At 48.4% G+C, this 12,076-nt stretch overlaps 1 protein-coding gene across 2 annotated transcripts in view; it reads left to right on the top strand.

Moving 5' to 3' along the window:
* Positions 1 to 12,076, top strand: part of ARMH1 (armadillo like helical domain containing 1) — a 56,080-nt gene that overhangs the window by 12,923 nt on the left and 31,081 nt on the right. For both annotated transcript variants that reach the window (XM_044004698.1, XM_044004697.1), the window contains exons 2-5: positions 1,057 to 1,284; positions 3,916 to 3,984; positions 4,463 to 4,629; positions 4,809 to 5,005. In XM_044004698.1, the coding sequence (XP_043860633.1) occupies positions 1,079 to 1,284; positions 3,916 to 3,984; positions 4,463 to 4,629; positions 4,809 to 5,005 (639 nt within the window). In that variant the 5' untranslated portion in view covers positions 1,057 to 1,078. The remainder of the gene's footprint in view (positions 1 to 1,056; positions 1,285 to 3,915; positions 3,985 to 4,462; positions 4,630 to 4,808; positions 5,006 to 12,076) is intronic.

The raw sequence follows: 12,076 nt of genomic DNA, 5'->3' as shown, positions 1-12,076 counted from the left end.
ACTGCAGGCTGCCGGGTGTTCTCTCCACAGGCATGCGCCTCCAGGCTGGGCTCCGGCTTCCATATGGGGGTTTTCTTTCTCTGGGTTGCAGGGGAACGGGGGGAGGGTGACCCCATTGTCTACTGATTTCAAGCCTCTCCCTCGGCCCCCTTTCACTCCCGAGTGTCCTCCGGGCAGGAGGCGGCCCAAGAGTTGTGCCCAGAAAGGACAGGTGACTGCAGCCGCAGCCTCCACACAGGGCAGATCATTGCTCCCGAATAAAACGCCGAGAGCTGGGCCCCATCAATATCTCAAATCCGCGTAAGGAAATGTTCATTTAGAATCAATTTTAGGGTGTTTCAGACGGTAAAGTCCTTTTAACTAGATCTCTGGTGAGGGCGCAGAGGCGGTTTATGGGGCTGTAAATTCAAGGTGGAGCGGTCTCAGTGCAATGCGCGTCCGCCCCGCACACAAGCTGTTCCTGCCCTGCCAACGGGGCCCCCGCGAGGAATGTTGCCCAAATATTCTGTAAATCACCGGCAGGGCCGTGGTAATGTGAAATATGACTTTGAGTTGTCTGGTAGACGCAAGAGGAGCGCCTGCCTCGCGCCCATCACCACTAACATTGGTTATGGGTAATAACACTTTCCATCACAACTATTTTTGGAAAACGGGTTTATTTTAGACCTTCCCTCCCCCAAAGGATACACTGAAAACACTCTGCCAAGGACACAGCCTCCTACAAGCCACAGCCCATTAAGCCAAGGAGGAAACAGAAACTTTTCCCCCAGCCCTGTACCCAGATGAACTTCTTCAGAGGGAAAAGAAAAAGGGTAAAGAGGCTGGCGCTCGGCTGCCCTTCTCCTCCCTGTGAGCCCACTTCTCTGAAGGAAGGAGCCCAGTGCGGAGGGACCTGGGCCGCCCCCTGCCGCCCGGGCGCTGAGGGTACTGTGAGCCCCCGAAATGAACGGGGCTGCCCTTTGGAGGGTGGGCTGCCGGATGCCTCAGTGTTGGTCCTTGGGTGCCCAGGTGGGCTCTGCCCAGATGGCTCACAGGCCCGCCTCCCTTTGGCCACAGGTTTGCAGCGGGCCCCGGACTCATGACATCCATCAAGGAGCAGGCGGCCATCAGCCGGCTGCTGAGCTTCCTCCAAGAGTGGGACAATGCCGGCAAGGCCGCCAGGAGCCACATCCTGGACAAGTTCATCAGATTCAACCACAGCAAGACGGCCCCAGAGCTGGAGCAGGAGTTTTCCCAGGGGGCCAGCTTGTTCCTGGTGCGGCTGACCACGTGGCTGCGGCTCACGTATCCTTTGTGGCCACAGCTCTTGTGCCCTGGGGGAGAGGGGGGGATCCCTGGAGAAAGGGGCAGGAAGAAGCCACAGGCATTGGGCACCGGCCTCGTGTGCCACTTGCAGAGCCCAACATTTATTTAGCACCTACTGTGTAGCCGGCGTTGTGCTCTGAAGGAGGCCTTGAGAGGGTTTGGGGGGATGTGCCTCCCAAATCATCCTTAGTTGGAGGGAGCCTGCGGGGAGGGAGTATATCCTAATGATACCTTTACTAATGAAGCCTTTACTAAGCACTAACTGGATGCCAGGCACTGTGCTAAGCAGCTGGGATACAAATACAAGCAGAAAGATAGTCCCTGCCCTCAAAGAGCCTATGTTCTAATGGGCAGAGACAACACCTAAAGGGGCTGGTCAGGGAGAGCTCTGGGGCATCTAGAGATGAGTCAGCAGTGCAGGCAGCCTAGAGAAGAGCAGAAACATGGCTGGCCTGGCCTCCTCCTCCAAATCAGGGGCTGGGCAGAACCAGCCAATCAGAGGGAGAGGCCACAGAGGTGGAGGGCACTTCCAGTGTGAGAAGCATTCCAGGGCTGAGTTGAGCCTCCAGAGGGAAGCCCTGGTACCACGGGAGATGAGGGGATCGGGAAAGGCTTCCTGGAGAAAGTGGGATTTTAGCTGGGACCTGAAGGAAGCCAGGGAAGCCTTCCAGGCAGGAGGCACAGCCAAAGCAAATGCCTGGAGTCAGGAGATGGAGGGTCTTGTGCAGGGAACATCCAGGAGGCCATTGTCACTGGATCAGAGCACATGGAGGGGAGGAAAGTGCAAGAGACTGGCAAGGCAGGAGGGGCCAGGTTATGAAGGACTTCAAATGCCAAACAGAGAATTTTACATTTTTATATTTGATCCTGAAGGTAATAGGGAGCCATTAGACTTTTTTTTTTTTTAGTGAGGCAATTGGGGTTAAGTGACTTGCCCAGGGTCACACAGCTAGTAAGTGTTAAGTGTCTGAGGCTGGATTTGAACTCAGGTACTCCTGACTCCAGGGCTGGTGCTTTATCCAGTGTGCCACCTAGCTGCCCACCATTAGACTTTACTGAGTAAAAGGGCATGGTGGGGGGGGAGGGGAGAGGTTACTTGTCAGACCTATGCTTTTTTGTTGTTGTTTAGTCCTTCCAATTGTATCCAACTCTTCATGACCCCATTTGGGAGTTTCTTGGCAAAGATACTGGAGGGGTTTGCCATTACCTTCTCAGGTTCATTTTACAGATGAGGAAACTGAGGCAAACAGGGTTAAGTGACTTGCCCAGGGTCACCCAGCTAGTAAGTGTCTGAGGCTGGATTTGACTCATGCTCTTCCTGACTCCCAGCCCAGTGCTCTTATTCACTAGGCGCCCTAGCTGCCTCTAGACCTATGCTGAGTGGAAAATGGACTGGAGTAAGGAGAGACTTGTGGTAGAGAAACCAGCCAGTGCTGCTGCCGATGAGACGACTTGAGGGGCCTGCACAAGGGTGGTGGCAGATCCCTGAGATTTTACAAAGGGATATCCACAAATAGGATGTGGTGTGGGCGATGAGCCAGCAAAGGCGGCCGAGCAGCATCGCTCAGGTAGGTAGGAAGAGAACCAGGCAGAAGCCAGAGCAGAGGGAACTCTTATCTGGAGAGAGCCACGGACAGTGTCAGGGGCTGCAGGGAGGACCGAGAGATGGGACAGATGGAGCCCCGCTCGAGCAATGCCCCCCAAAGGTTTTCAAGTCTGGTCAGCTGGGAAAGCATTAGCTCTGGGTGAGGCCCAGCCCAGCCATAGACAGGAAAGCTCATCTCCAGAAGGTCCCCACCGGCTCTAACTCTGCGAATCCTGAGCCCAGGAAGGCTTGGCCATCAGGGAATGAATGTTGTTAAACCATCTCCTCTGGAGTGGAATTTAGGGGCCTATCTGCTTTGACGGGAGGGCACCCCAGGAGCATTTGAAATACGTTGTGTCCCTGGAAGGTAGTGAGCTCCTCCTCTCTGGAGGTATCCAAGCAGAGGCCAGATGGCCCCTGATCAGGCATGTTGGAAGATGTGATGATGGTTCTTGGTCAGGTTGGACTAGATGTCCCTGAGGTCCCTTCTAGCCCAAAGCTTCTGGGGCTTTGGGACAATGGGATGGGAGATGTCCCTGGGGTGGGAAGTAGAGAGCAGAAAGGGTGCTCCCCTTGGAGTCCGAAGCTCTCAGTTTGACTCCTGCTCTGGCTTATTAATCATGTGACAAGTCCCTCCCTAAGGTTTCAGCTAGCAAGTGACAGGGCCAGGATTTGAACGCAGACCCTCTGGCTCCCAATTCAGAGCTTTTCTGTCCCACCCTAAGGAACCTGAGCATGTGCTTCCTTACAGCAGCTGGCCAGCACCAAGCCCTTCCAGAGCAATTGCAAAGCACTTTGCATTGTGGTCTCTTCTTGGTCTTCCAAGGACTCCTCAATCAGCACTGTGAGGACCAGACTTCCTGGCAGAACCCCTCTAGTGGGGGTGGAGGCTGGTCACTGGCAGGAAGGCTCTGGCTCAGCCACCCCCATGAGGGCTGGGGTGGGAGAGGTAGGAGCACAGTGGGCCTACCTAGGGATGACCAGCAGTGCTGCTCACAGGCTTCCTCCCTTAACCAGACATCCAGCTACATGACAGGGGCCTGCTTAAATAGGCTGCTGAAATCCATCGGCATCTTCCTCTCTGCTGTGAGCTGGTGAGTCTGGGTGGGGGAGGGGCGGATCTGGAAGGGGGAGAGGAGGAACATTCCATTCTGGGCCAAAGTTTGGGAAGCTCAGCCCAAGTCCCTAGAATGTCACAAATGGGACCAGGGACAAGGACTCTGCAGAGCCTGGCTGGGCCCGTGTCCTGATGTGCAGTCAAAAAAGCCCTGAAAAATCATCTAGGCCAGCTTTGCTTCCCCCTCCCAACCCCACTTTACAGAAGAGGAAACTGAGGCCCATAAAGACACAGGGACTTGCCCAAGATCACACGGCACTAAGTGGCAAAGGTGGATTGAACCCCAGTCCTCTGGCTCCAGAACCAAACCCTGACCCCGAGTTCAGGCCATTTCACGGAAGAGGAGGCTGGGCCATCTGGGAAGCTCCTGTGGGGTCCTTTGGGACAGATGCCCCCCTGAAAAGTTGGCAACTTTCCCTTTGTGTGTATGTGTTCTTTGGATCTGTCCTGGGCAGTAATCGGTACCTCGTGGAGTTCCTTGAGGTCGGAGGAGTCTTAACCCTTTTGGAAATCCTGGGGCTGGAAAAAATAAAGGAAGAGGACAAAAAGGAGGCCGTCCTGCTGCTCCAGATGGTCGCCAACTGTGGCCGGAAGTACAAGGAGCTCATCTGTGAGAGCTACGGTAGGCAGAACGTGTGTGGTGACTGCCCAGCACTCTCCAGAAGGGGGCGCCGGGACGCCCACGGGCTGCTGTCTGAGCTGTCCAGGGCAACCCCAGGGGAGGAGCCTGTACCCTGGCTCCCTTCAGGAGCTGCCAGGGCCGGCTGACCCATGAGGCTTGTGTTTCTTCCCATCCCCCAGGCGTGCGGTCCATTGCAGAATTTATGGCCAAGTCCAAGTGCGAAGACACCCAGGAGGAGGTGCAGATCCTGCTGGACTCCTTAGTCCACGGGAACCCCAAGTACCAGAACCAGGTGTACAAAGGCCTGATCGCTCTGATGCCTTGTGCCTCCCCCAAAGCCCAGCAGCTGTCGCTTCAGACGCTCAGGATAGCCCAGGTGAGCATACCTGCCACCCCCCAGCTAGCATCCCCCTGACCTCCAAGAAGGCCCCTTGTGGCCTCCGGAGCCCAGTCACACATCCTGCTTCCTGGAGAACCATCGCTTGCACTCTGTGAGCCCAGGGTCCTGCCTTGGTCCACTTGGAAGTGGACAAGAGGAGCCACAGGCCCCTCGAAAGAACGAGAAGGTACCAGAGGATTCAGTCTGGGGGCCGAAGTGGCTTCGTTTGGTTGAGGATGGCACTGAACCAGAAGTCTGGTTCTTGGAAAAGCCAGCTCTCTTCTAGCTTTGGTTTCCTCAGATTCAAAATGGGGCTGGGATGGGGCAGCTAGGTGGCACAGTGGATAGAGCACAGGCCCTGGAGTCAGGAGTACCTGAGTTCAAATCCGGCCTCAGACACTTAACACATACTAGCTGTGTGACCCTGGGCAAGTCACTTAACCCCCATTGCCCCACAAAAAAGAAAAAGAAAAAAAAAAGAAAATACCTACCATGTGGTTTTCACTTGGAATATTGGCTTGTGTGTGCCATTACATGGTAATTGAATTAACTAGACCGCAGTATCAATGTTAGCCACCAGGTGGCAATCTACTCAAGCACCTCTTACTTAATTGAACACAAGCTAATCTCTTACCCTGGGTCTGACAGCCTCAACAGACTTCAATGGTTTTCCCCATTCGTAATGGGGCATCTTACCACGGGGCATTTTCCCCTTTCTCCTAGGTTTCCATCACAAGATAATATTTGTAAAGGGCTTTGCAAACAATCATCATAAATGTTAGCTATTATTATTAGCTATTATAGTCTAGGAGGTAAAATATGGGTCAAATATTTAAATATGGAGGCAGCTGGGTGGTGCAGTGAATAGAGCACTGAGTTTGGAATCAGGAAGATTCATGTTCATGAGTTCAAATCTGGTCTCAAGCACTTAGTAGCTAGCGTGACCCTGGACAAGTCACTTAACCCTGTTTGCCTCAGTTTCCTCATCTATCAAATGAGCTGGAGGAGGAAATGGCAAACCACTCCAGTATCTTTGCTAAGAAAACCCTAAATAGGGTCACATAGAGTCAGATATGACTGAATAACAACAAGAAATTTAAATGTGAAATTTACTCTTTTTAGTTTGTTGTTCCCAACATGAGATATTTTACTCTCTCAGGTCTCTCCTCTTGGTACCCATAGATTCAGATATCTAATATCTTAATCATGTAGATTAAATAACATTAAATTTAAATACCAAAAAAAAAAAAACCCAACCCTCTCCCCCTAGTTCTGCTCCCTCCTGGATCTTTGATACAAATAGGTCCACACCTAAGGCTCAGAAACAGACATAGAGAGAGTGATAGTATTCATTGCCACAGTCTCGGGCTCAGCTTCAAGGAACACAACAATGTATTGACAACCAATTTAAGAGAATTTATAAAAAGTTATTTTACCCCTAAACCTAGATTATGGGTATCTAAGTGGCATAGTAGATAGAGTGCCTGGCCTGGAGTCAGGAAGACTCATCTTCATGAGTTCAAATCCAGCTTCAGACTTGTGCTAGCTGTGTGACCCTAGGCAAGTCACTTAACCCTCTTTGCCTCAGTTTACTCATCTATAAAATGAGCTGGAATAGGAAATGGCAAACTACTCCAGTATCTCTTCCTAGGAAACCCCAAATAGGTCACAAAGAGTTGGACACAACTGAACAATAAAAATCTAGATTAAATTAAATGAGAGATAAAATCAAAGAGTGACTACAATCTAAGGAGGGAAAAATTGAAGACCCCAAAGTCACTGAAAATCTTCACTGAATGCAAACTCTGGAAATGATACCTAATAGCAAAATGAATGACAAAAACTGTACCTGTGTCTCCAAATGATTTCGACCTAGTGTAGAAACATTTCAGGACCTAAATACAACACAGTGTATACAGGGCCTGGTCATTGTTGGAGTAAGGACCATAGGAGGGACACAAAGGACTGAAACATCATTATGGCAGAAGGGACCTGACAAAACCACAGAAGACGTGCAGAAAGACAGTGGAAGGCTGTATCAATAGCTATCTGATATGTTCAGTGGAATAGCTGAACGCCATGTTGTCCAACTAAAGGCAAAAAAATGAACATGAAGAATGGAACTTGGAAAATAATAGAATACAAGAAATCCTTAACAACCTTATTAATCAACAGTTGAAAGTAAAAGCCAGGGACAGCTAGGTGGCGCAGTGGATAGAACACTGATCCTGGATTCAGGAGGACCTGAGTTCAAATCCGACCTCAGACACTTAACACTTACTAGCTGTGTGACCCTGGGCAAGTCACTTAACCCCAATTGCCTCACCAAAAAAAAAAAATTTTTAATTAAAAAACAAAGAAAGAAAGAAAGAAAAGCCAGAAAAATAAAGTGATACAAGGAATCAAAACAGTGAAAAGGACAAAACAAACAATTTGATACCAATCAAAAATCATGCTATAAAGTCTTGAGTGGTAAAGAATTAGAAAAGAAAGAGAGGACCTCCCAAAAAGGAGCATATGAGAAATTACTAGTCACCCGTATGATGACAAGAAGCCCAACACAGGGGCAGCTAGGTGGTGCAGTGGATAAAACATCAGCCCTGGATTCAGGAGGACCTGAGTTCAAATCCAGCCTCAGACACTTGATACTTAATAGCTGTGTGACCCTGGGCAAGTCACTTAACCCTCATTGCCTCGCCAAAAAAAGAAGAAGAAGAAGAATCCCAACACAACAAAAGTACAGGATCACAGACCAAACTGGAAGCCTGCCACCACTGTGATAATGAATTTCAGAAAATGTATGTCATTGGGTACCTGAAACTTCTACCTTCTCTGTAAAACTGGAAAACAGTGGATCCATATAAGATGTATAATTATTAACTCAATACTTCACAGGGGCACATGAATTACGAGTCAGTCATTCACTAGACATTTATTAATGATTGATTAATTACTAGCAAAAGACTTTACCCAACTTCTTCTCTGATACAAGCCTGATCTCACCTTTCTTAATGCAAGGTATCACATATTTAGTATTAAAAAATGTGAACACCCATGATCCTACAGATACAGACCAATTAGACAGTTATGGTTTTTTGCACAAAACATTCATAGCCTTTATTACTCAGAAAAATTACATAAATTTACAAGAAAATAATATATTGTTAAAGGAGCAAAAAGGGTGTTCCAATAAATCTCAGGGGTATAAAGAGCAAGTCACAATTGATTCAGTGGTTATTGAACAAACCACCCCAAAGCAATGTAACATTTACACTGCCTTTATTGATTATCACCAGGCCCTTTACTCAGTTTCGCACTCATAGCTCAGGCACATAGAGCAAATATAGAAAACAGACCTAAGCATATTGAGAATGTTAGAGTCTTTGATGTGCACATGGGAAAGAGTTCTCTATTTAAAACTTGTCACCAACACAGTAAAATAAAGAACAGCTGATATAAAACGGGGCATCTCAAGCCCACTGTAGCTCTACCTAGTTTTAAACTCTTTCTCATCCTTCCTGAATAAAACCAAAGATGGTTTTCAAGTCTAAGAGGGAATCTATGCCACAACATTGTATGAATAACAGTATATACAGATATCACATCATATGATCCCACAAAAAAACACCTTAAACATGCTTTTGTCTCCTGGAATCTTTCTCCAATGTAATCCAGATTTAGTAAGTATAAAATTCCTAAGGAAGAACAGGGACCAAAGGCTTCGAGTTTGAATCTGGTGGTCAGAATGAACAAATGGATAAAAGTGATCCTTACAATGTATTGCTCTTGGGGGCAGCTAGGTGGCGCAGTAGATAAAGCACCGGCCCGGATTCAGGAGGACCTGAGTTCAAATCTGACCTTAGACACTTGACACTTACTAGCTGTGTAACCCTGGGCAAGTCACTTAACCCTCATTGCCCCACCAAAAAAAAAAAAAGAATACACAATGTATTGCTCTTCTCTGACAAACTAGGCATGAGGCCATAATGGGCAGGACTGACTTGGGTCAATCATCTGTGAGCTAGGTTCTGTGTTGGAATGAAATGAGATACTTGTAAATCCCTCAGCAGTAAACAAAAGGAAGCCTGCTTAGCCATAGCATAGAAAAGATAGTCCCCTGCCACCTTGGGGCATTCAAGCCAACCTAACTGAAGCATTGAGGCACCTTGAGGTTAGAAACAGCTCTAACCACCCTCTTCACCTCATCCATGATGGAGAGAGCCCAGGATCCAGAACCCAAGAGCCTGGGCAGTGTCAGCGCCCTCCAAACCATGGTCCTGCTCCTAGCCCAGGCCCTGCTGCGTCATGGAAGGGAGAAATCACTGTGGAAAAGGGCCCCACTGTCCTTGCGACCACCAATGCCACCTCTGACAAATTGTTACCAACAAGCAGGCAGGCTCAAGAGCCCTGGGAGTGGTAGCATCGTGCTCCCCCAAACCCAGACTCCTCCTCCTGGTTCAGCCCTCACAGCCATCAGCCTGGGAAGATGCAACATGGAAACTGTTTCTTCATGTGCTACAGCTCCCATCTCCTTAACAACCACAGCTACTAAAACCCAGAAAATAAAAGTTCTCATCACCAATGTCCTTGCCAATGTCAAATGGTTCAACTTCAGAAAATGATATGATTTTATCACTAGAAAAGACACTAAGAAAGATGTATTACTGTCTGCTTTGCAGCTGCACCCTAAGGATCATGGGATCTTTCCATCTAATTTGTAGCTGAAACCCTTCTTGTGCATTTTCTCCCTCTTTAGTATGTGAGTTCCTTGAGGGGAGGGATCTCCAGCTCTTAGGACAGTGCTTTGCACATAGTAAGCATATAATCAATGCTTTTTCATTCATTGAATCATTCAACAAGGATACTCTAGTACCTAGCTTAAGTAAATGCAGCCCCCCAGTCAGCACATGGAAATGTGTCTGGCCAGCAGAGCTAGGAATAGACTCTCTGGACATCTGCCAAGTCTAAAGAGCTGTGACTCCACACTGGGTGAGCCTTCTGTGCCCTTAGGCAACTATGAAACTGCATTAATAGGGCCAGAGGGGGCAGCTAGGTGGCACAGTGGATAGAGCACCGGCCCTGGATTCGGGAGGATCTGAGTTCAAATCTAGCCTTAGACACTTGACACTTACTAGCTGTGTGACCCTGGGCAAGTCACTTAACCCCAATTGCCTCACCAAAAAAAAAAAGTTAGGGCCGGAAGCCACCAGGAAGCTGCATCCAGTAGGTGCCATCAAGCCTTACCCCCCAGGGCCAATTAAGTTGCAGAAACAACTTTGTCACCTTTCAGGGAAAAAAAATATCCTAATCCACCTGGGTCAGAGGGACCAGACCAACGGGGGGAGTGGGGTCCTTAGGAGATGGCGATTCGATCACAGAGACTCTACAGGAGAAAGATGAGGCTGTGAATGTTAAGAGGCTGATTGATATCCTGAAGTCAAAGTTTAATGGGAAGACCGTGTTTAGATTCGTGCCTAGGTGTGGTGTTCAGGTACTGTGCTAAACAATTAACCCCTCTACCATGCCTCTACTTCTGGTAAAGCAGAGATGGCTCTAGGTGTACAAACAAAAAAACTTAACAGCACTTACTGAGGTCCAGGCACTTCAAGGCAACTATAAAAACACTTCATCAAAGAGGAGGAAGAGGCTTGATCGTGCATGATGAACCATATCAAACTTTCTGGAAATACTTCACAACACAATGGTAAAAGCTGACAAAAGGTACACATTAAGAGATTTATTGAATGCCACTTAGCACGGAATTACAGAATTTAAGAATTAGAAGAGAATTCCATGTCCGTGAGTCAAAGGAATTCCCACCTCAACATTCCTGAGAGGTGGTCTTCCAGCTTCTACCTAAAGACCTCCAAGGAGGGGGAGCCTACCAGCTGTCTAGGCAATCCAGGCTACTTTGGGCAACTCATTGTTTTTTCTTTTTTTTTTTAAGTGAGGCAATTGGGGTTAAATGACTTGCCCAAGGTCACACAGCTAGTAAGTGTTAAGTGTCTGAGGCCGGATTTGAACTCAGGTACTCCTGACTCCAGGGCCGGTGCTCTATCCACTGCGCCACCTAGCCGCCCCAACTCATTGTTTTTTGTTTGTTTTTTTGCTGGGCAATGAGGGTTAAGTGACTTGCCCAGGGTCACACAGCTAGTAAGTGTCAAGTGTCTGAGGCCAGATTTGAACTTAGGTCCTCCTGAATCCAGGGCTGGTGCTCTATCCACTACGCCACCTAGCTGCCCTGCAACTTATTGTTAAGGAAGTTTTTTTTTTCCTGACATGGAGCTGGGATTTGTCACCATCTCCCTGGCCAAGCGCTGTGCTAAGTGCTGGGGATACACGATAGATACTGCTTTCTAGCCTTTTTCCAGGAATTGGCATCAAGCTCACTCACCTAAAGTTTGAAGACTCTCTTCTGTTTCTTTTTTGGAAAACTGGGACGACCCTTGGCCTTCTACAGCCCTGGGTGCCTCTTCTGTTCTATGTGATCTTTTACATGTGCCTGACAATGGCTCCAGCAGTTCCATCAGCCAGTTCTTTCAGCACCGTTGGATGTTGTGCATCTGGGCCCAGGGCCTGTGGTACTTCCAGGCCACCTCTCTGTTGTCTTGCTTTACTTATCTTGGGTACCAACTGTCTCCATCATTTTTGTTTGGTGATTTCTAGAATCAAAAGTCATTCTCCATTTCAAAGAAAACAGACACAAAATAATAATGGTTAATGTTGATAATAAGGGAGAGGGAGGAGCTGCAGGAGTGGAGGACAGTGCTATCATGAGAAGTCCAGAGGTGGAGTCAAGTTCAGGGCGAGAAATTTTCTGAGACATGATAAAGACTGGAGACTCCCCCGGGATTACATTCTGGTATTGAATGAGCTGCCTCCCTTACCTAAGCTCTGGGCAGAGCCTTTGAAACAGTGCAGGTCCAAGAAGGGGGTCAAAAGGCTCTCCCTAGGGGCAGCTAGGTGACAGTGGATAAAGCACTGGCCCTGGATTCAGAAGGACCTGAGTTCAAATCCGACCTCAGACACTTAACACTAGCCATGTGACCCTGAGCAAATCATTTAACC

The sequence above is a fragment of the Dromiciops gliroides genome, chromosome 4, assembly GCF_019393635.1.
Source record: "Dromiciops gliroides isolate mDroGli1 chromosome 4, mDroGli1.pri, whole genome shotgun sequence".
In the NCBI taxonomy this organism is placed as follows: domain Eukaryota; kingdom Metazoa; phylum Chordata; class Mammalia; order Microbiotheria; family Microbiotheriidae; genus Dromiciops; species Dromiciops gliroides.
This window is presented reverse-complemented; position numbering and strand designations above follow the sequence as displayed.